This window comes from Rhagoletis pomonella, unplaced genomic scaffold (assembly GCF_013731165.1).
Source record: "Rhagoletis pomonella isolate Grant_MI unplaced genomic scaffold, Rhpom_1.0 Rhpom_scaffold_00001, whole genome shotgun sequence".
In the NCBI taxonomy this organism is placed as follows: Eukaryota; Metazoa; Arthropoda; class Insecta; order Diptera; family Tephritidae; genus Rhagoletis; species Rhagoletis pomonella.
In genome coordinates this window covers 9,247,955-9,271,314 of record NW_023458555.1, presented here as the reverse complement: position 1 = coordinate 9,271,314, position 23,360 = coordinate 9,247,955, and the positions used below count along the sequence as shown (strand labels likewise).

Sequence of the window (23,360 nt, the reverse complement as noted above, 5' to 3'; positions counted from 1 at the left end):
TTTGAGAAATGTGGCAACACCCTTTAAAAAAAATATCTTCGAAATTAAGCTTTCTTAAACCTCATAAGTTTGATAACCCGACGAACTTAACATTTTTATACGCAAATATCTATCGATTCCGAATTCTTATATTATCAGAGGTGATTTGGGGGGAAAACTATGTTTAAAAGCTATTTTTTTTTTATAAAAAACTAAATTTTTGGAGGTATTTTCAAATCGGTCCAGCTTACGTGAAACATAATATTTTATTTTAAATATTTTGGTGGAAGTCTTAAAATATAATAAATTTTCTACTTTCGATGAAAAAACCGCGCCATTTTTTTTAAAGAGGGTGATACACCCTAATGTTTACTGATTGCCACATAGAAATGTCAGCTAGGTGGCGCTGGTGTCAAGTTATGCCTAAAAACCTTATTTATGGTAAATTTGTCTAAACTTTCAAACGATTCGATAGGCGCCCGCTGGAGCTTAGTGGTTAAAATTAATATTTTAGTGGGAAAATTAGCCGAAATTTACCACTGCACCTGACGAAAACACAACAAACAATAGGCGCGACGACATTATTAGCAGCGTTACTTTGCCAGTAACAACAAAAAAACGTTGGTAGTGCACAAGCGGACCCCTCAACGGCTCCACAAAACATTTGCGAGCTGCGCGCATGCGCCAGCGCAACTGCTGCCGCAATACATCAGCGGCAACTGACGTGGGCACATGCGCACAAATTACTATGCACAGCCGAAGAAGTAAACAACAAGTAGAAAAAAAAACCACACGCAGCAGCAGCGGGCAGCGGGCAGCAAGACAGCAACAGACAATCCAACGACAAAATCCAAAATCTTTTTGCAGTAAAATTCAGTTGGTGATGTGCAACAGGCGGCAACGGAAGGTGTTCGAGGTACGCGCGCTCAAATCAATGCCGAAGCGAGGATATTAATGGCTAAGATATGCAAGAAAAGTTGGTGTATTTAAATAAAAATTACATTTGTGGTTAAAGTGGGCGAGAGAGAGAGAGAGAAAAATTTAGCTTAATTTGAATTTTTTCAAATAAAAACTACATAAATTAAATAGTTTACAACAACACAACAGCTATGCGATATTGCGAAATCGAAATGAGTAATGAAATATGACATTGAATATTGAAAGTGGCTAAAAGTGTAGAAATTGGAAGAAAAAAAAAATAAATAAAAAATTATAATAGTATTGCTCATTAATTTTTTGTTTGCTACAAATCACAACCCAACGCAACGACGAAAGTGAAACTAATATTTGCTTGCTTAAGTGCTGCAATTTCGAGCGTGATTTCATACGTGCGAATAGTTCGAATAAGGCGAAAAGCAGAGGAAGAAGAAGAAAAACGTTTTCGATGTTGTAATAAGCTCAAGTGTTTATTTGCTTTTCCAATTGGAGTGTATGCAACCAACCGACCGCACAACAACAATTAATGCTAAAAAATATTAAGCTGCGAGAAATAATTGCAGCAACAGACAAATTGCGAAAAGCTGCTGCGAACAAGTTCATAAATTCAAAAATTGTTGACTGAAGAAAAAACAAAAAAAATTGTATGCTTAAAATAACAACAGTGAGTTAAAATTAGCAGCAAATCACTTTCATTTTCATTGCCAACAAAACGCTTCGCACGGCCCACCCCGCCCCGTACGCATCTTATGAAGGCCATTCAAGTGTCTTATGCTCAGTCGGTAGTAGAAGCCAAGTGTCAGCCATTCACGACCATCGAAATAAGCTGCCCCCCCTAAAATTGCATTACTAAGCGCTGCGGCTGGATTAGCTGGTTTCGACGTTTTTTTTTTTTAAATTTATTTATCTGTGTGCAATTTGGAAGTACCCAGCAATAATCGTTAGCCAGTTAGCGCACAGGATTCCCCCCAAAAACGAAAGCGTAAAAATTTTACAACACTTCCGGCACTGTAACTTTATTTATTATACTGGTTAGCTTGTTAGCTGCCCATTTATAGCCAATAGTGAATGAAGCGTGTATCGATAGAGAGCAATTAAAGTTAAGTTCAAAAATAGATTGTAAATACGCGTAATTTTCGAGCAGCAGGCGACTCAAAATTGGACACAACGGCGGCTGAACGCTTACATCATTGGACAAAATGCGTTTTACTGCGGCATATCTACTCTTTTGTGGTGGTAAGTAAGCTGCAGTTAAAGCAACACAAATTTGAAATAACACATTTTTTTTTGTAAACTCTCGAGGACACCTGCTGTTGACTCATACATACATACTTATGTACATTAGGGTGGTCCTTTTAGCCGACTCCAATCGGGAATAAAATCTATATGTGATATTTTCTACTTTAGTGGTATTGATTTTGGGTATTAAATGAAAAAAAAAATAAATATTAATTAATTTTTTGATTCTTAGAGGCATTGGACTTTAAGCCCTTTGCGACACGCCTTAACCGACTCAAAATTAGGATGAACATTTTGGATAATGGTAGTACCGATTTTGGGTTTTAGATGAAAAAAAAAAAATTAATTGAAATTTTTTGAGTCCGTATAGAGGAACTTTTCCCCTGTGATATCTGTAACAGTGGTATTACCGATTTTGATTTTTTTAATGACTACCTTAATATACATATATGTATACATAAATATATAGCACTTTAGTAAAAAATTGTGTAAGGCCTATGAAACATTGGGAAAATGTGTTAATTTGCTTATAAGCACACAAGCATACACTCACACACACACATCATAAGGGCACCTGCACCTCTATTCGACTCAAAGTAAACATTCACACATTCTGCTTGCCAAATGCAGAGTTTAGTTCAGCTACCAGTAAGTAACCTTCGCTTGCCAAATTGCAAATAAACATAGTAGGCACACTTTGGTATTTACGCATTTCAACAATTCCAATGCCAAACTTCTTAAAATGTCACTAACTGTGCGCTTCTTCTCTTCGGCCTGCCTTCGAACAAAAGACTTTAGTAGCGAACTTGTTAGTGGACTTGCTTTATGCGCTTGCTTGCCTTGTTCGCGCTTGCCCTTTATTCTGCATATGAATTTACTACTCTTTGATAGTGAAAGTGTTGGTTCATGTATTGACTTTTTCATTTATTACCGATCAAATTTTCAAGAAATGGTCTAAGTATTCTTGTCTTAAACTTTCGCTTTTAATTAGTTGCACTTATACTACGTCAAAGCTACTCTAAATGTACATTCGCAGCAGAAGTAAACTGCTTGACGAGGGTGACTGCTAGAAAAAAAAAATTTTTGATGGTCTCCACTCTGTGGTGGTACAAAATTTTCAACCTAAATGCGACTAAATGCTCTAACTCTAACAATATTAAAAAGTTACTTTCAGAGTAATGCAGGAAAAACTAAATTTATTTATTTGTTTTTAATGTAGATAAATAGATGCGCAAGAAAAGCTACTTACAGTTACGTCAAAATATAACAGATCTACCAGAAAAACTGCACTTATGCTTTGAAGGTTTGCTGCAGTCGCTCACAAATTCCGCGAGAGGGAGTTACGAATCTTTGGCATTGCTATTTGACCATTTTCGTGCGTCATTTGCTTGGCATTTGCGAGTACTCGCATCTTCTTAGGAGCTCTGCTGTGTATCCTCTGGATGGATCACAGTAAGGCTGAGGGTCGATCAGGCTCCGTTGCGCATCGCTTTTCAATAGAGTGTCAGCCCTCCTTTCTTTGCAACTTTCTACTAGCTTTGACACCGTTTTGCAGGAGTCAAGTGCTCTTAACGTTGCCTGGCTATGCAATATGATGTTTATTGTAGTTCCATTAGCTCTTCTGCGAAACATTCGTGCACACATACTTCCATTGCAAAAATTTCTGCCAGGAAAATGGTTGGCTATATGCCCATCGGGACACTTTTTCCCATACTCAAGTTTTGGATCCATTAGCTTACCAAATTTGAGATCTCACGCTGAACATGGCGATTATCAATTTTCTACTATCCCTTTCAGGTATTATTACCTTGTAGGACTTTACAAGGGTTAACTTCGTTAGCTTAGAGTGTGAGAGTTTGACTACGGGATCATTTGTGAATGGTTTTAGGCTATATGTAAATGAGTATTTATTTCTTTTTTCAAATTTATATAACAGTTAAATGTACTCATACATACCTACTCAGAGGATATACTTATAGTACATAAATTTAGAAAAACTGACTATATCAAGAAGAAGCTGTTCATTAAATGTTTGTAAGCCGACGTTAAAATATAGGCAAAGTCAGCACGAATTACAACAGCTACATCATAAAAAAATTACAATGGGCAATAAAAAGCAAATATATGTAGTTGTGCATACAAACACCCCGTAGGAATTTGCAGCACGTAATAATGCCTTACCAGCAACTTAATCTTCATCCGGCGGTCCTTACGAATTGCTTGCCGAATTTCCTGACCTTATGGAAGTAGAAATTTGGAATGTACATTTGTTATTAGACATATTTCTAAGCCCACGCACTAAGTAGGATACCTTGAATGTGGAGCAGTCGCTCGGAGTAGTTCGGAATTCGGAAGTATCTTCGGCGGCAAATTATTTTATACCTTACAACATAAAGCTTAGTATCCAGCTCTTAAGAAAAGCAAAAACTTCATTTAAAAAAACGCTGAAGAATGGCGAAGAAATTTTCTTGTGCGAAATTTCCTTAAGGCAGTACGGAGCTTTTAAGAAATTTTTTACGCTTTTTGCTGCGATTTTCTAAAGTTTTTTTGTTTTTTTTTTTTACCTCGGACAGTGCTTGCCTATTTTTCCCAGTGGCCTTACATATTTACATATACTCATATATATATGTAAATGTATTGTAAATGTATGAATTATTTGTAACAGGGCATATGCAAATAAAAGCGAAAACAGGCGAAAATGAGGAAACACTGGCCACAGTGCAGGTAGATAGGTAGATAGGTAGGTGGAAGAAATCACCGAAACTGGTTCCGTGACTGAGGAAAAGAAAGTGAAAACTATGCGCACAAAGCCCAAGCGCGCGGAATGGAAGTAGCACTCTTGTTGCTTATTTATTGCTGTTGTTATGGTTTTTTTATTGCCTGTCTTTTTCAGTTTTTTTTTTGTTTTTTTTGAGGTTCGCATTTGTAGACGCCGCATGTCGTTATAATTGGTTTTATTAATGCCACAGTTGCTTGCATTGTTGGCAGCTGTTATGCATTGTGTTTGTTGTGACTGATTGTGAGTTTTTAATTAACAAAAAATGAAATAAAAAAATGTAGCGTTGAAGTATCATGTGGGTATGTATATATGTGAACAGTGTAAGACATTGTAATTTTAAAAATTTTGAATCTTTTTTTGCAAACTGTTTATTAACTTAATGTTATTAGTAATAATAATACTAATATTTCGGCGCTTACAATTTTGCTAAGTGTTTGGCCGAGCTTCTCCTCCAATTTGTAGTGAGTGTCTTGATGTTGTTACACAAATGGCGGGGCCTAAAGTTTTACGCCGTCTCCGAACGGTAAACGTATTTTATGAGGAGTACGGATTTTATATGAAGAAATACATTCGGAGATTTGCCATTTCCTGCCTAGAGGCGACTGCTGTTAGCAAAAACTTATTTCAAAGATATTTTAAGGGAGTTGCCACATGTTTAAGAACTTAAATAAAGTGTAAAAAAATGTGGATGCCTAACGAAAGAGGTTTAAAACTAAGTTTTTCACAAAATATTCAGGAGAGTTGCCACCTGTTTAAAAAGATAAAATCAATTTAATTAGTAAGTTAAACGAAATAATTCATTTTGAAATGGGTATTAAAAGAGAGAAGTTTAAGAAGGCTTTACTAAAAAAAAATATATATATTTTTTAAAGGTGCTGCCGCCCGTTTATATATTCAAAATCAATTTAATTAAAAGTTTAAATAAAAAATAAATTAATGAGTGTATGAAATGGGAGAGTTTTAACAATGCTATATATATTTATTTCAAAACTATTTTTGACGGGGGCTGCCACCAGTAAAGGAATTTAATTAACAAGTTAAACGCTATCATTCCTAGATCACAAAAAAAATGTAAGAGTAGGTGAGTGAGTGTGTGAACATATCTGTTGGTCTTTATTATATACCATATGTTTTGACAAAGCATGCCACCTGCTTAAAAAGTTAAATTCTGCTTTAAATTATGAGTTCATCGAAAATCTTCAATAGTGATGCCAAATGAACGAGATTTGAAAATAATTGATTACGAAAACATTTCAAGAGGATTGCCACCTTTTTCAAAACTCAAATTCAATTTTATTATTGAGTTAAATGAAGTATCTATGGCAATGTGTACGGTAAAAGAATGAGGTATAACAAGTAGCTTATTTTTAAAATATTTTGAAGTGGGTTGCCAACTGTTTGAAAGTCAAATCCAATGTCTCCATAAGATAAATGAAGCATTACAATATATGTGGATGCCAATCGAAAGAGTCAAAAGCAAGACTTGCTTCGAAAATTATCTAAAGAGGGTTGCCACCTTTTAAAAAGTCAAATTACATTTAAACAGAAGTACGTAAATTGAAACATTACCAAATGATGTTAGTCAAGCAAAATTTGTTTAAGAAGACTGTATTACAAAAATATTTTTAAAAAGGATTGCCACATGTTTATAAATTTACTTAAATTTAATTACTTACTTTAATGAAATATTACAATATGGATATCGAACGAGACTGGTGAAAAAGCTTAACTATGAAAATAGTTTTGAAGAGGGAGTAGTAGCACCATTCCCTTTATTCTTAAAACCACAAGGCATATTTTTAATGAGACTAAATAAGATTATTGACTTGCTGGTATCGGAACTATTGCCTTCACGTTTATTTGCCAAGAGTTCTTCAACTGCTCGGCGCTATTGAGTCTAAAGTGTAATACTAAAGCCAGCCTTCCGACTTAAGGTAGAATAGTAGACTTGAAATGCCAGAGTACTTATTTTAAAGAATATTTTGGTCTATAAATTAAATGTAGTCCATAAAAAATATAAATGTTAATAATTTTAATATGAGTGTATCCGAATATCGAGTTACGGAGTACCAAACACGGTGAGAAGACCCGTATTAAAAATTTGTATGCTCAGAATTGCAAATTCAGTACAAATTATGAAAAATCAGGCCATTAGCGTACTGATTGAAGAACTGAATTAAATCAGTACGACAGTTGAAAAATCAGTACTGCACTGATAAAATCAGTACGTCTGGCAACCGCAAGAGGGAGTCAACGGGTTAAAAAATCCAATTCAATTTAAGTGAATATTTGCAAAATAGAATATATTTAATAAATGAAATTGATATGAAATTTCTAAGGAAACTTAAAAAATTAGTCACATTCGATAGCGAGCATTCCAAATAACATTCCCCAGTCCCCCACACTTTTCTAACTTGCACAGCGAACGCTCACCGTCGACCGGAAACAGATCATTCTAACGGTGATTATAAATAAATTTGCGCTCTCTAGAAATATCGTGACGGTTTTAAGTTAATATTTTGATTTCTGCATTGTATTCTTAAAAAGTAGTGATGTATCTGCATACAGAAGGTAATAGTGCATTTAAGTGTTAAATTTTTTAAATTGATTTATTAAGTAAAAGTTCAATTTAAATGAAACGAATATAGCGGTTATCGATGCGATTCTTTTTTTAATTTTTGTTGAATAATAAAAAAAAATAAAAAATGTTAAATATATAAAAAAACTGTATTCAAGCGATGGTATTACCTCCTCGACAAACTCATAATGCCACTTGCTATAATTTACAAAGCTGCTGATGTAACAGCCCACAACAAACCTGCCGGCATGCCAGTGTAACTGTTAGGGATCTATGTATGAGATCTAGCCGGAGTCTGCTTAGTACGTATGCCGTATTCGAGCTTCCAAGTTACGCATTTTATTACTTCATCATTTTAAACCACTTTTAGATTTCAACTTGTTCAATCTTTTTACGCTTGCATTCCTTTTTTTCACTTTTTCTACGTACGCACTCTGCACGCCTTTGCCATTTACAAACATCCAAAGCAGTCGGCGGGGCGCATGCGCAACTTTTTATCGCACACAGTCATCTCTTGTGGGCTTGGGCGGAAGGCGGTACGCATGCGCATAGAGGCGTAGCTGCTTGTTCCGACGTTTTTTTTTTGTGCGCCACAATTTACAAATACAAATCGTATGTACTTTTACCGTTACATTTGTTATTCAATACCAGCTGCTGGTTGGTTTGGTTGCCTTTTGTGGCAGCGCCTCTGCAATTACATACATACATATTCATTCAAAATTTTTTTGTAATCTTAGCTGGTTTAATTGCCTGGATTATTGCTGCAATGCTAGGTTAATCCTCAAGTTATGCAACTGAAAATTAAGTAAAAAAAACAACTAAAATACCGCGAATCATATCATCAAGCATCTGCACAACAACAAAATACACACACCTAAAGAGCCACTCAAGAGCCGGCTGGCGAGCTGGTAAAAAGCAAAGCCACCGTATCACTTTTGAGGCGAACAAGTTTTTCCAACCATAACGGGCTGGCTGTGTGTGTGTGTGTGGTGGTTTGTTGGTACATACTGCAGCTTGTATGTTGCAACTTGCAAGTGTGAAATAACAGTAAGAGGTGCAGCATCCCAGCAGCTGGCACGGCATGACGTGTTCGATTTCGGAAGTAAAGGCGATTTGGCAACAACAATGTGAGGATTACATGTGTAGGCATTTACAAATTTACGGTTATATGCCTACATATGTACGTACGTATGTACATTCCAATGCGTACATTATTAATAGCTATTTTGTTATTGCAATTTTGTTCCGCGGTTTTGCTTCCACTTTCGTTTGTGGAAAATTTTATAGCAAAAATTGTAAAAAAAACCCAAAAGTCGACACGGAGGTGCAGCGTATAAGCAAATACCAAAAAATATTAATATTAGATTTGGTGGCACAAAAAAAAACAATAAAAGAGTTCAGCAAATTGGGGTCACCACCCTCCTGAAGTTGAATGTTTAGGTCAACATACTTCATTTGGTAGACACATTAAAAAGACAAAAGTCTTTTGTAAAGCAACTGTCAATTCTGAAAGCTATTATGAAAGCTTTTTTCTGTCTTTCGAAAGACTAATTGAAAGAACTTCTAAGGAGGAGCGTTATTCTGGTTGTCTTTTAGCAATAATAAAAAAGTGTATATTTATATATATATTTTTTATAAAACAATGAAAACTAAAAATTGAATTAAAAAGACGAAGTTAAATTAATGAGATGAGAAAATAAATCAAATAAGTTTCTAAAAATTAAATTGAATTTTAAAGCATATTTCCTTTTAAAGCAATAAAATTTATAAGTCGAACGAAAAATAAATTGAAAGAGAAAAGAATAAAATAATGTCCTGAAAATTAAATGAAATCAAAGTTTTTTTTTATAAACAATAAATTTAAAAAAATTAAATTTAATTGAGTTATAAAAAAAATTAAAACGAAAAAAAATATTAAATCAGTTTCTAAAAATTACATGAAATAAAAGGAAAATTTTCTTTTAAAAACCATGAAATCTAAAAATGCAAAAAAATAAAATTAAAAAAAATGCAAAAAATTGAGTAAAATGAATTAAAAGAAAAATTGTTGAAAAAGAAAAAAAAAATAAGAAAAAAATTGGTAAATAAAAAAAATATAATTTTGTTTTTAAAACAATATCATCTAAAAATTAAAAGTACAGTAAATTAAAAAAGAAAAAATAAAACCTACGAATTTGTAATGAAATAAAAAATCTTTATAAAAAATAAAATTTCAAAATTTAAAGAAAATCAAATTATAAAACGAAAAAAAAAATCAAATAAAAATTAAATGGCATTAAAACAGCAACTTTTCTTTTAAAAATAATAAAATCTTAAAATAAGAAGAAATGTAAATTAAAATGAAAAAAGCACACGAAATAAATTCTGTAACAATTAAACGAAATTGAAAAATAAATATATATCTTTTTAAACATAAAATCTAAAAATCAATGAACTGAATTAAATTAAAAAAGAAAAAAAAATCTGCTGCCCGAAGGTTCCAAACTTGGATCACTCGAATGACCCGCCAGTGCTTTGCTCACTCGACCATTGCGGCTCTTCTGCGTTCATTGAAGATTGCTGCATGCCCATATTGGGTTTACCTCCTCGACTATAAGACTTTAACTGGAAAATCATTTCCAATCCTTCTTGAGGTGCACTTCTCACAACATCCTGCACCAGATTTGAGTAAATTGTAACTATTTCGAACTCATTATGAGTAAGTCGTTTGCAATTTAAAAGTCTTGTCTACAACAAAGTTTTGAAGAGTTGAACGAAAACACAAAGTTTAAGTTAAAATTTTATCTTTAATTTTGTTGGTAATAAGTTGATTATTTAACTATAACTGCTACTCTATATATTTTATTATCCAATCAGTTGGTAACATAAAATTGAATATAATTGCTACACTCATAACAATTTTCGAACTAAACATTTACGCTTTCTTAATTACGTTGAAGTGAGCGGTGTGTGACCCATTTTTAGTTAAATAATTTTCCAGATAACCTAAAGTTAGTATTTAACTATGTATTTATTTTGAAGTTGTTTTTTTTGCCTTTTTTTATTTTTTTTTATTTCCCTGCTCGCATTTTTTTCGGAAAAGTATGCCGTAACACACCCGCTTATCTACTTATTGGCATGCTTGACGACGCAGCGCACTCAAGTACGCGCATGCGCCCAACAAACATAAAACAGAAATATTTGTACCCCGTAGGAAAGTTTATGCAGCTGTACTTTCCGTGTAAAGTTGCAACTCCATACTAAGATTTTTGGGTCTGAAAAACTTAGACCAACTTAGAATGGCAAAAAATTATTCGATTTACGTTTCTAATTGCAGATTTTCGTATAAATAAATGAATAATTTAACTGATATACATTCGATCGGAAAACTCTCCTTCTTTTCAGGAGAGCTCCAAGAATAATACCCAATTGATTTTTTGCTATTTTTAATACTAATGAGTCCTGCTATTGCATTTTTTGGGGAATTCGGGAGACCTATAAAATATAGTTACTATTAAAAAATGATTAAATAAACAATTGGGTATTATTTTTGAATGTCTCTTGGAGAGAAACAGACTTTCCATTCGAAAAATATTGATTTTCACAATTCTATACCCTTTCTACGAAAAAGTGATTTTTTCCAGTGTAAAATATATGGAAAACTGTGGGCTCCGAGGCAGTTCTAAATATCATTTCTTTACAAAAAAACGCGGGCATTTTTTATTCCATTTAAAGAATCCAAGGTAATGGGAACTTAACATTGCAAACTTTTTTTGGACCACCCTAATGTACACATTAAAAGCCTAACAAATTTCAAGATGTGTGCATTTATATGAAATATGCCATTTTTTGGGTGTAAATGAGGATTGTTTAGACTAAGTGGGACGTTTTTCCATATCGAAAATCTGCACTTACACTTTGCCTTAAAGTTTGAAATTTTGTCTACCTCTTTTGACATTTTAGAGTCTAATATCTACAATCGTTGGTTTTTCTGTTGCACAAAACTTGTGATTTATTTAGATAGATAACTGAAATGTAACCGATAGGTTAGGTTAGGTTGATGTGGCAGTCGGTTCAATTTACCAACTCACTTAGACCTTTTGAAGGTCCATTGTGGTACCACTGCAGAACACGGGAACCTCGGTGACTATTCTTCAGAGAACCAATTTGAGGCTCTTATAAAGCGTAGAATCGGTTTTATTCCGTATGTAACCGATAAATATGCCGGGTCATTTGGAAGAAATAAGTTCTTAGCTTCCTCATTTTAATTCAAATCACATTTAGTTAACAAAAATGAATTGGGAATCTCCACATTTTACCTACTGGGTAGGTACTTGCTCACCTATGCTTGTGCCCAATGCGTTGTCTGTTGGCTAGGTCGTCTACGGCCACTCACTTTACGACTATTTATTTATTTAGTTTTATTTATGTAGCTTGTGGCCGCGTCATTATGACTGTGTTATTTTAAGTTATGTGCCTGCATTTGTGTCGCGTCTCACATACATACGTATGTATCAGATGAGGTTAAGTACTTGCATATGACATAACTGTAACTTGTACTTAATTCGTGAGATTATATATTTTTGCTGTTTTATTTTCATTCGTTCAGCAACAATGTTTGGAATGTCTTTGTAGATGAAAACTTTTAAGTAATTAGTAATAAAAAAATAATAAAAAAACAAATTTCAGGATGTACCGTCTCACTCGCGAGATATCCTTCTTTGAGTCGATAATCGATAACATTCCATATTTGATTTTTATTGGAAATTGGAAATCAATAAGGTCTTTAAAAGAAAATTTGATTAAACCGTCTCTGTGGCCGGACCATTCCGATGCATGTGAGAGCGAAGGTGATTATGACAGGTTAGGATGAATTCTCCTTACCCGTTTCGTCGTCGACTTCGTTACCTACGATCCCGCAGCGTTGTATTATACCTTCTTTGTTCCTTGCTGCCATGAGTTGGAGATAACGATGCTCTCCAAGACAAACGTAATGGATATGGCTTTTTGGTCGTCTGTCTATCTGAAAAGCTAGCTAGAAAGTCGTCTTTTAAGCCCTTTTCCAAGGTTAGATCCGACGCAAACTGCCTGCCTTAGCGTCGGAGAGTTCGCATATTCGTACACCTGGTACCAAAAAAAAACACGTTTTACGAAAAAATTTCGAAATGTCTTTGAAAAGGTAATTGTTTCCCGTTTTCGTGTTCATCGAAGAAAAATAAACCGCACAAAATTTAGAACGCATTTACTTGTTGAAGCCTTAAAATCAGCCTCATCCTCATATAGTTATCAATCAGTTATCGACACTGCTTTTATGTTGATAAGTAAAGGGTTCCTGCCGTTTGTTTTAAAATATCGAATAAAATGCGGGAGAAATACAGGACACTTGGAAAAAATCAGTACCCTTTGAGGTTTTTCTGTTTTGAAAAACTATGCAGCACATACCTTCGAATAACAGTACGGTCCTGCAAAGAACAGGGCGGATGGTCACCGTAACTATACATAATTATTATTTATAGCTGAAGTTTGGGTTCAGTTATCTTTTTTTATAATATTTATGCATATTTTTGTTGTAGTACCCACCAAAATGTGAAAAAGTCATATGGAGATAATCAGTTTTTCATTATCATTTGACGTAGGTCATGCGATAATGCGAGTTCTTGGACTGATAAGTAGTTACTTCGAGTGTGTGATGAAATACTAAGTACGTGCTAATGATGATTACATATTTGTTAAGTCATGTACATATTTAGTTTAGTGTTTCATACGCATGTTATGCTTCTGATAGTCTATTTTTTCTTTCATAAACAATTTTGCTAAACTCTATACAAAGTATTATCTCTGCTAACGTACATATGTATGTACGTATTTAACGCGCTTTCTCGCAACTATTTATTTTATGAAATATCATATTTACATAGCCCAAAATTTGTATAGAAACATTATTCAGTGTCATGAAAATTGATAATATTCATCAACATTATACGTGATTTTTAACTGCACGTCTATACCTGCTATACGACACATCACTTCTGTAGACCGTTCATTCGCTTACGAGAATGCAGCTCGCATGCTAGCGCCCATAGCAGGTATAGACGCGCAGTAAAAAAGGAATTAAGCAAAAGATGCCAATTTTCTTAATACACAATTTATGCTTAAAAATTCAACATCTGAACATTCTGAAATTCTTGAAGTTTTCGAATTAGTTTCTAAATAAATGTTTCACTTGGTAGAAAGGAGTGATCTTTTGCAAATATTGCTAAATACGATGAAAGGCTTGGTGGGAGGTATTTTTCTATGAGCTCTTCATCAACATCCCCATACATCCTTTAGGCTTTAGATTGCTGTAGCTTTTTTCAAGTGACAGTCAAGTTTGTGACATCAATAAGAGCATGGAGAATAGCCAAGCGGCAATCATTGCGCTGAGCTCGCTGATTTGATCAAAATTGTTTCTTGACTAACTACGATACGAGTATCTTGGCTAGTAGAAATTTAATTTAATTTTTTAATTCACTTAACTATTACTTTTATTTTTTAATGTAGTTATAGTAGTTGATAAGCTCTCATGGAATTCGCACCTAGACAAAACTATTCATAAGGCTTGGGCCGGAACTGGGACATAAAAGCTAAACTGGCATGCTGGATGTATGATGCCATCTCCAAACCCATTTTAACTTATGCTGCACCCGTCTGGTGGAAGAAGGCAGAAGTGAAGTCCACGCAGAACCAGCTCAGAAAGCAACAACGGCTGGCCTGCGTGGGCATCACTGGCGCGATGAGAACAATACCAAATCGGCTCTCGAGGCGCTTCTTGACCTGCCTTCTCTACGTAATCAAGAAAAACCCCTCTCAAGGGACAATGTGTAGGACAAGAAGCTTTTCACCCTCAGGCTTATAGAGAAAGAGGATGGGCTGCGCATTAGTTTTGTGGACCTGTGCCCATTTCTGGTATACTGAAGGCTGCAAGACAGACCACGGCGTCATAGCAGGAGTTTATGGCATACAACCCAAAAGGCTCCTTTTCAACAGCGTAGGGCCGAGGTGCACGCCATTAACTATGTCCGAGGCGGTATGTAGAAAGTCAAACAAAAAACAAATCTACATACACTCGAACAAGAGAGTAGCGCTCCTCGCTCTTAGAGCGCACGATGTGACCGCGAAGCCGGTGAGGGACTGCCTTCAGCTTTTAATACTTATCGCCTCCAGGAAACGGGCATACCTTATATGCTCCGCATTAATTTTGAGGATTAGCTTCAATAATTAATCGGAATCAACTGCAGTTGATCTGGATCAACGCTTCCGTCTGTCTTTACTTTTAGGGAGTACCTGACCTCGCTTGAATAAACTAAATAACTCATCTGATTCGCAGTATGCTTGGGGATGTTGAGGAGAAATCATTTCGAGGCTTCCACAAGGCGAAGACTGAAGACTCTTGGCTCGCACTTTATAATTATAACCAATCCTTTGTGATTAGCTCGTGGCGTTTCATCGATTAAGTAGTGGTATCTTTATCGAAACCTTACTTATCAAAAAATAGTTTAAGGCATTTTTAACTATAATTCATCGCTTAAAAATAATAAAGATTTAAAGTAAACTTTTAATGGGGTTTCCACAATACTGGCCAGTAGAGTATAAATTCACTTATTGTTACTGCTCTAAGCATGCGTGGCGTATCTACATGGGCCTCTTTATGTAGCAGCGTGTTCTGCCTTTTCTGTAAAAACGGTTGCCCTCAATTTGTGTCACTTTCCCTTAAAACCGCAATTAACGAAAATAAATAATTTGTATACTTAATCGAATTGAATCAATACTTAACACCAATCTTTTCTTATTTTTTCTTCCTCATCTCTACTTCAGGCCATTACGACGTTAAGTAATCAATGATTCATTGAAATTCGACCGAAATTTCTGCTGGTTAAATAACCTATAGGTGGTTTTTTTTGATTATTTGCTCTCTTATTTTACTTTTACAATATTTAATTTGAAGGATTGAAAAACAAAACAAAGAAAATTTTCACAAAAAAAGATGGAAAACAAAAAATCGAATGGCCGCAATGTTCATGCGTTGTATTTGTGTATGTATGTACCCAGTAGAACTTGGGAGCATCGTACGATTGCTCGGTGAGTACTCCCTTGGGAGTATACGAATACTCCCCATTGCTCCCTATGCTTCTGTGTATAAGCATGTAATTTTGTATACTCCCTTTAACATTGGATGTCCTAGGAGGGGGAGTAATCCCTTTTACCTCCTAAACAAGCAATCGGGGAGCACACACAGAATTATCATCCCACAAACCTCCTAATGGAGCAATACGGGAGTACTCCCTTAGTTACCTCCCAGAAACCTCCCAAAAAGACAACAAGGGAGTGCACATAGAAAACATCCCACATTCCTCCCTAACGAGTAGTAAGGGAGTACTCCCATAAGAGTCATCCCGGAAGGCTCCTGTACGAGTAATAAAAGAACGTCTCTATACTCCCGAATTCCTCCTCATGGAGTAATGGAAGACTACTCCCACATTGCTCCATAACGAGCATTTTACATAAGCTAAAAAGATTTTGCTTTTTACGCAATTCATTTATTTAATTTTTTAATCATATACATATATACATACTTATGCACATAAATACAAGATTTAAGCTGATTATTACAAAAACAGAAAAAAACATAAATAATTATTATTACAATATTAACTAAAATTAGAAAACGGATATCGAACAGTAATGACAAACTCAAACATTATACATACATACATATATACTTTTATACAATCCACAAGATAAGTGTGGCGAGGATGATTTCCTGGAAAAGTTATTTAACTTGTATTCACCCGGGAGTGGCCCAAACTATTCACGCCTTGAAAAATTTCCGGCTGTACCCAGTAAGTTTTCTGGGCGGGGCAAGATTGCAACGCTAGAACGTAGACGCCTTAATTGCTGGCCCCGTAATCTGAAATATATTTTGAGTTAAATAATACAATCATTTATAAGTTTAAACAAATGCTATCATACATACCAGCGGCTCTAAAGATTTGCTCTCCAATTAATTTCATTGTTTCCTGATTTAAATTTTTCAATAAGAAATACATATGTATATAAGTATGAATGTACACATCAGTTATCTGTTTTGCTTTCTTCATACATTTTCCAAAAACACAAAATTATGTTGAAGAAGGTGCGTATAGCTCTCCTATCAATTAAAAAGAATACTCCTGGATTGCTCGCTTAGGAGACATTGATTTTTGCTCCTAAGCGAGTAATAACGGAGTACAAAACCAACAAATCTCGCTTATACCTCCGAAATCATGTATCCCGGAGGATACTTTTATTGCTCACTTGGGAGATCTCCCATTATACTCCTAAGTGAGTAATACAGGAGTGCAAAACCGACTAATCTCGCTTATTGCTCCCAAATCATGCCTCAGGGAGCATTCTTTAATTGCTAGCTTAGGAGATGTCCCTATTGACTCCTAAACGAGTAATAAGGGAGTAAAAAGTCCACAAATCTCTCTTATTGATCCGAAATCAGGTCAAGGGGAGTACTCTTTTATTCCTCACTTAGGGAGATCTCCATTCAAGTTCTAGTGGGTACATATGGATGTATGTATGTACATATGGATGTATGTATGTATGACCTCCTGAAGCTTTGTAAGATTTGCAAACAATTAATTTTTATAATCTCTTTTCACTCAGCTGGCAATTTTTGCATTTAAAAGCGGAGTGGGCAATAAAGTGCTGGCAATTATTTTTCCTTGTTTTCTGGAAAACGTTTTTATTTTCTTCTTATGCAATTTTTTCCGGGTTTTACTACTTACGTAAAGGCGTTTCATAACTGTTTGTTACATTGGGTTTAAATACGACTGCGTACCTTCGACCTTATGTTAAGTTTTACTTCTATGGTGTATTATGGAACGATTTTCCGTCATCCCCTGTCAAATTTGGTTTGGAGGCAAACCGATTTCGTTGTTGTGCCATCTTCAGTGTCATTTTTCGTTTTCGGAACGAAACCAATCCAAATTTGACAAGGGATGACGGAAAATCGGTCCGCAATACATCACCCACCCACCCTGTCGGAAACACAAACAACCAAAAAGAAGGTCTACTTATGTATGCATATCCATTTTCAATAAGATGGACCAAAAGGCTTGGAGAAATATACCATCTGAAAACAATTTGAAGTGTAGCAAAATAAAAGGAAGAGTAATCCTAATAAGATGGCAGCTTCTGATAAGTAGAAGAAGAAGATACGTAAATGGATCTATAAAAATATTTTTCGTATATTTTGCGTACCAAAAATAGGCTGCTACGCAGGGACACACATAGACTACGAAATGAAGGCCCGTTATGATATCACGACTAAGAGTTTATAGTTCCCCTTGGTAAACCATTTTGAATCCTTGACGAAACTCGTCAGGCATCTAGGGTTTATATCTCCCAATTTGTCATGGTCACTAAAGAAGGAAGACCCCAGAGAAGGTGCAGAACTGTCTCCTCCTCATAGTTCTTGCAACTTGTGCAGCATCTATGGTAAGGCACTCCGAGCCGTTCTGCGTGGAAAATAATCAACAAAAATTCTTCTACTCAGTGCGAGGCTGTATCCCCAGGGCTTAGAGAGTGACCAGGTTGGAGTTTGTACCGAAGGCCTTGGCTTATGCCTTCCTCGATAACGAAGTAACTTCTTAAAATATCCCTCCGGGAAAACGTCAGATCTCTAGTTAAACTTTGGGGTTGAAACCTACCTAATTAACTTTATTTACCGCTTGTTCTGTGACAGAATTGGCGCTGCGGATTAGGGCAGCATCCAACGTAAGCAAAAACACGTTTGTTTGCGTGTGGTCGATAAAGAACTACTAGAGGAGGCAGAGATCTGGACCTCTGGCCTAGCATCGACAATAAAACATCCGACGCACTCATTTAGCTAGAACGCCCTTACTAAGGCTCGGTATTGCGGGCCAATGATTAATGGGAGAGCATTCTAGCAGGATGGGTTTGCCGGTCAATTACTTCTGCCGTAGTTGCCGCGCCGTGGACAAAATCGAGAGTATGAAATACTATCACTTCCCTGCTCTTTCGTGGGCGAAAATGCGCTCATTTCACAACCACCTGTTCATTTGTCTGGCCGACCTAACTGAAGGAGACCACGAATTATCGAGTTTTCTGAACCTAACCAACGGGTTCTACTTTCACGTGAACGCACCGGTTCGAATTCGAGATGTCAACTGGTATCACAACGGGCCTACTGGGCAGCCGCTTCAACCCAACCTAACGTAAGTACACCGAAAGGGGTCAAGGGATTTTCTAGGGGCCGCAAAATCGGAACTTTTAATTTTGGTGTTGAAATGACACTGTCCGTTATGTATTGAAGAATAAATATCACACAGGATTCTTACTGTCACAGTTACTTAGAGTCTTCCCAACACTTTTTATTCAGCTACCCAGATTTTGCGAGGACTGACATCTGGAAACTGCGAAGCTTTGCCTTTGGCATACAGCATTTTTCGCTATAGGTTAGTGTTCACAAACGACAAATGCTTATGGTGCAAGTTTATTTGTGACAGTCACCTGAACCTTACCTTCAGCTACTTCATCCTAACCGATACTTATGTAGAAGATGCTTAAGTGCTTAATTAAAAAAACTTGTGTAGAAAACGGGGTATGGGAGGGCAGCTGCAATCAGTATAGAGAACATCTGGTACCATGAGATCAATCAAAGCATAATTCTGGGCTCTGTGGATGTATTTGTTATAATATGTATATCCACGATCATATCTATTTACTAACCGAAACCCCCTCATATTTACCAAATATTTCTTCTATACGCTCATAATTTTATTGACAGCAAAAGTAATATCCTCTTTTCACTTCTTTTTCAGCGCTCTCAGTCATCTTCCTTTCACAAAAGTTTGCGCATGCGGCCAGCATCGACACAGATGATGACTATGAACCGCGCCATTTGACCAACGACCAATGTAAGTTACGATGTTCCTAGCTAAACAGAGCATCGATAATATTTAGTTAAGCACAAAGTTTGGATTCATATCTACTTTTAAGGCAGCGTCTTTTTTTCAGTCGCAATCGGACTCACCATTCTCACAAGACGTCCCGAGGGCTGAATATATTAGACGAGTAGGACGCTTGGATACCAACAAATGGAAACAAACCAATCGCTTGAAGATTAGCACTGACTCAAGTTCTTCGGACTCTGCTTCCGAGTCAGAATCTGAGAGCCGTGATGTCAACTCAGACTACGATGACGACGATGATGATGGCGATGAGTACTACGAAGACAGCAGCGAGGAGAGCAGCACCGACAGTAGCAGCAGTGAGTCAGCGCCACGTTTATTATCGCAGTCAGCCTTCAATCGCATTTCGGAAACATTGGGTGCATTGAACACTATGGGTCACCTGCTGGTGGACATAACGCGCGGTGGCCATGAACAAGAGCCAGAAACAGCAGAAGCGTCAGCGGCGAGTGAGGTTGGTGGTAGCGGTTTGGGTGAGTCTGGTACTAGCGTTGTGAGCACCAGAAGTCCTACGAGTACTACTACGACAACGACAGCAGCACCGTCTAGAAAATTCAGTGACATCGGTCCAACAGCAAAGATTATAGCGCCACTGCCACATCAAAGTAATTCGATTACAGAGCAAAAGGTGACGGGATTGCTGACGGCGGATAGGCGTGTCGATGAGCCACTCACACCTGTGAAGCCAATGTTTGTCGAAACCAAGGAGACGAAGAAGAAGAAAAAGAAGAAGAAGAACCGAAACAAGGTTAAGAAACCAGCGACAGCAGACTCAGCAACCGGACAATCGCAACAACTTAACAAAGCGCCCACCACGCTGAGACCCACCTCGATCGTGCCGCCCACCACCAGCACCCACATTGCAAGCGATCGCGTTGATCAAGTGGCAGTCCCCACTGAAGATATATCGGCCAAAGATGTGGAGAACTATTGCAAAACACCAAGCGGACGTCCAGGTCGCTGCGAAGATTTGAGCAGCTGTCCAGCTTTGCTGCTAAATTTGAGTAGCCTACGCGAGTCGCTCTGCTTTAAGAGCCTATTTGTGCCAGGTGTTTGCTGCCCGCTGCCGGAGTCCTCAACAGTATTGACAACGCAACGCCCACTCAAGCTGACTACAAAAGCACCGACCACGGCGCTTACAACGAAGCGGCCCACAACACAACGTCCAGCGTCCTCACCGAGTTTGGTGCTGATACCACAACTCAAGCCTTCAACAACAACCACAACAACGACCACACCAAATCCGCTAGGAAATGAACTTGAACTCATAGGCAACAACAATATTATTGATCCAGAAGAGTGCGGCCAACAGGAGTACTCGTCGGGACGCATTGTGGGTGGCGTTGAAGCGCCGAATGGGCAATGGCCGTGGATGGCGGCGATCTTCTTGCATGGCCCCAAACGTACTGAATTCTGGTGTGGCGGCTCACTCGTCGGCACGAAGTACATTTTGACGGCGGCGCATTGTACGCGGGATTCGCGGCAGAAACCGTAAGAAAGAATGTGAAATTATTTGATTTGAAATATCTCTGATTAAAAGCATTCTTTCATAGCTTTGCAGCGCGACAATTCACTGTGCGATTGGGCGATATCGACTTGTCAACCGATGCGGAGCCCTCAGCTCCGGTCACCTTTGCTGTGAAGGAAGTGCGTGCGCATGAACGGTAAGGATTTTGAAGCTTTAAAAGAAATTATTTTCGCTAAATCTTGTACTCTTTTCGTCCCTTAGTTTCTCACGCATTGGCTTCTACAACGACATCGCTATTTTGGTGCTTGACAAGCCGGTGCGTAAGTCGAAATACGTCATACCGATTTGTTTGCCGCGTGCCGGACGTGCGCCGCCCAAAGAACGCTTGCCTGGCCGACGTGCAACTGTGGTTGGTTGGGGCACAACCTACTATGGGGGCAAGGAATCCACGACGCAACGGCAGGCAGAGTTGCCCATTTGGCGCAATGAAGACTGCGATCGTTCGTATTTCCAGCCCATTAACGAGAACTTTGTGTGTGCCGGCTACTCGGACGGTGGCGTGGATGCGTGTCAGGTAACCTCTTTAGTGTTCTTACCTTGAATTATTACTAATCCGTGATTAAAATTTTTCACAGGGCGACTCGGGTGGTCCACTTATGATGCGTTTTGACTCGCGTTGGGTACAACTCGGCGTCGTGTCGTTTGGCAACAAATGCGGTGAGCCTGGCTATCCTGGCGTTTACACGAGGGTTTCGCAGTACTTGGATTGGATACGGGACCATACGCGTGACTAAAGCGGCACAGTGTTTACTTATTAAAGATGTTAATTTAGTTCTAAACGGTTTCTACATACATATTTAATTTAAACAATGTTACGAATCACTAGTCTACATAATATTTTATGTGCGTCGCGTATTTAGTCTTGATATTTATTAACATTTCCGAAAATCATTGTAGTTTGTACATATATAATGCATAAATTATTGACAACTTAATATACGATAATTTTAAAATTACTTAGAGTTATCGGTATTATCTTCTTTATTGATTTTCGAAAATCAAGTTTATATTCAGAGTTAGTCTTAGAGTTTTTAAGCAGCTCAAGTTTCGGATAAAATATGGCAGGAACTAATTCGCCAGTAGTCGTTTTGGATCCATCTCTATAGATGTAGCGATCGTATCGAACGAGCTTCTTCAACCCGTCCTGCTTTCTTTTCTATGTCGGTTCTTCCCGGTTCAGTCTTTGTGCGACGAAATTTTCCCTCAACTCCTTTGCAATAAGCCAATCAGTTCCAGGCTTCGAATCTTGCCGGTGCTGCACTTCGAGTGGTCTAAAGTTCTCCAGTTTTACATAGGCAGGATTGTCTCTGTTCACTCTTGACTTTTGTAATGCACCCATTTACACAAAAATAGATAAAATAGAACATTATGACTGCTCGCAAAGGTCCAAATTTTTGACCCGTACAGAACTTCTTTTTTTTTTTTGCTGCGAGCTTTTAGAAATGAATAGCTTTCCTGAGCTTTTCTTCAACATTCCTGCTTATCAGCTTATTTTCTTGCTGGCTTGAGCATGTTGCACGCATGGCTGACGTGGCTATAGTGAAAAGATCCTTCGACTCGGCACCCGTAGAAAGGCAACGACAGAAGGCGCGCCCACTAAGCAATGGCAAGACCAAGTGCAGAAAGACATGCCTGAACTTTGGATTTACAACTGGCGCAACCAACGCAAAGGAGAGAAGCAATTGACGTAGTGTTTTGGTTTCGGCCCAAATAGACGGACAGTGGTCGAGCCAGATATGCTGACGTATCCAATGAGTGTCCAGCATGTGGAAATTGTTGAACACTTACAATGGAGTTATGTTCTTGTTCTTATTTTTAAATTTAATTTGTTTACTATGCAAAGGATATTTTATTAAAGCACACACACAACAAATTTTGCTGTCGGACTCAATTAGACTGATATCTGGAGTTTTTTTTTTGTGGACACTAACGGATTTATGCTCTCGATGTGCGTTATGAATTTATGAAATCCGGTAGTCTTCTATATTTTTTTTTTCGAGTCAACCAATACAAATGGTAGCAAGCTTGGTTTTTTTGTTGAATATATTTTGCAGTCAATGGTGACAGTTCAAAAATGTATGAAATCATACAGAATGAAAAAAAAAACCCCTTACAATTCCCTTATAACAACTCCTCGGCAGTCTCTCTTCTCTATAGAAGAAATAACTACGTATATGAATATAATTTTTACAGCGCTAATAATAAATAAATTAGGTGTCAGTAAAAACCATACAGTAAATTTCATCGGATATTTTGAAAATATTTTATTTTATTTAAATTTTATTAATTTTTAAAATTGAAATTTTGATGAGAATTCAACGA

The 23,360-nt window shown here is 37.0% G+C and overlaps 1 protein-coding gene across 2 annotated transcripts; it reads left to right on the top strand.

Annotated features, from left to right (window-relative positions):
• Positions 1–416: 416 nt before the first annotated feature.
• On the top strand, positions 417–23,133 carry LOC118738205 (serine proteinase stubble). Of its 2 annotated transcripts, none has more exons than XM_036469132.1 (6): positions 417–2,151; positions 19,361–19,456; positions 19,543–21,001; positions 21,064–21,174; positions 21,240–21,552; positions 21,614–23,133. In XM_036469132.1, the coding sequence occupies exons 1-6, from the start codon at positions 2,115–2,117 to the stop codon at positions 21,770–21,772; spliced, it is 2,175 nt and encodes a 724-aa protein (XP_036325025.1). In that variant the 5' UTR covers positions 417–2,114; the 3' UTR covers positions 21,773–23,133. The 2 variants fall into 2 exon arrangements, with proteins under 2 accessions (XP_036325025.1, XP_036325030.1); XM_036469137.1 differs by having other exon boundaries at positions 418–955.
• The last annotated feature ends 227 nt before the right edge of the window (positions 23,134–23,360 follow it).

Bases quoted from the DNA above. Each gene is read 5' to 3' on its own strand.
- LOC118738205 (XM_036469132.1), top strand. From the start codon at position 2,115: ATGCGTTTTACTGCGGCATATCTACTCTTTTGTGGTG. The intron at 19,457-19,542 runs GTAAGTTACGAT...CTTTTAAGGCAG, and splicing joins CCATTTGACCAACGACCAAT to CGTCTTTTTTTCAGTCGCAA. The intron at 21,175-21,239 runs GTAAGGATTTTG...TTCGTCCCTTAG, and splicing joins GAAGTGCGTGCGCATGAACG to TTTCTCACGCATTGGCTTCT.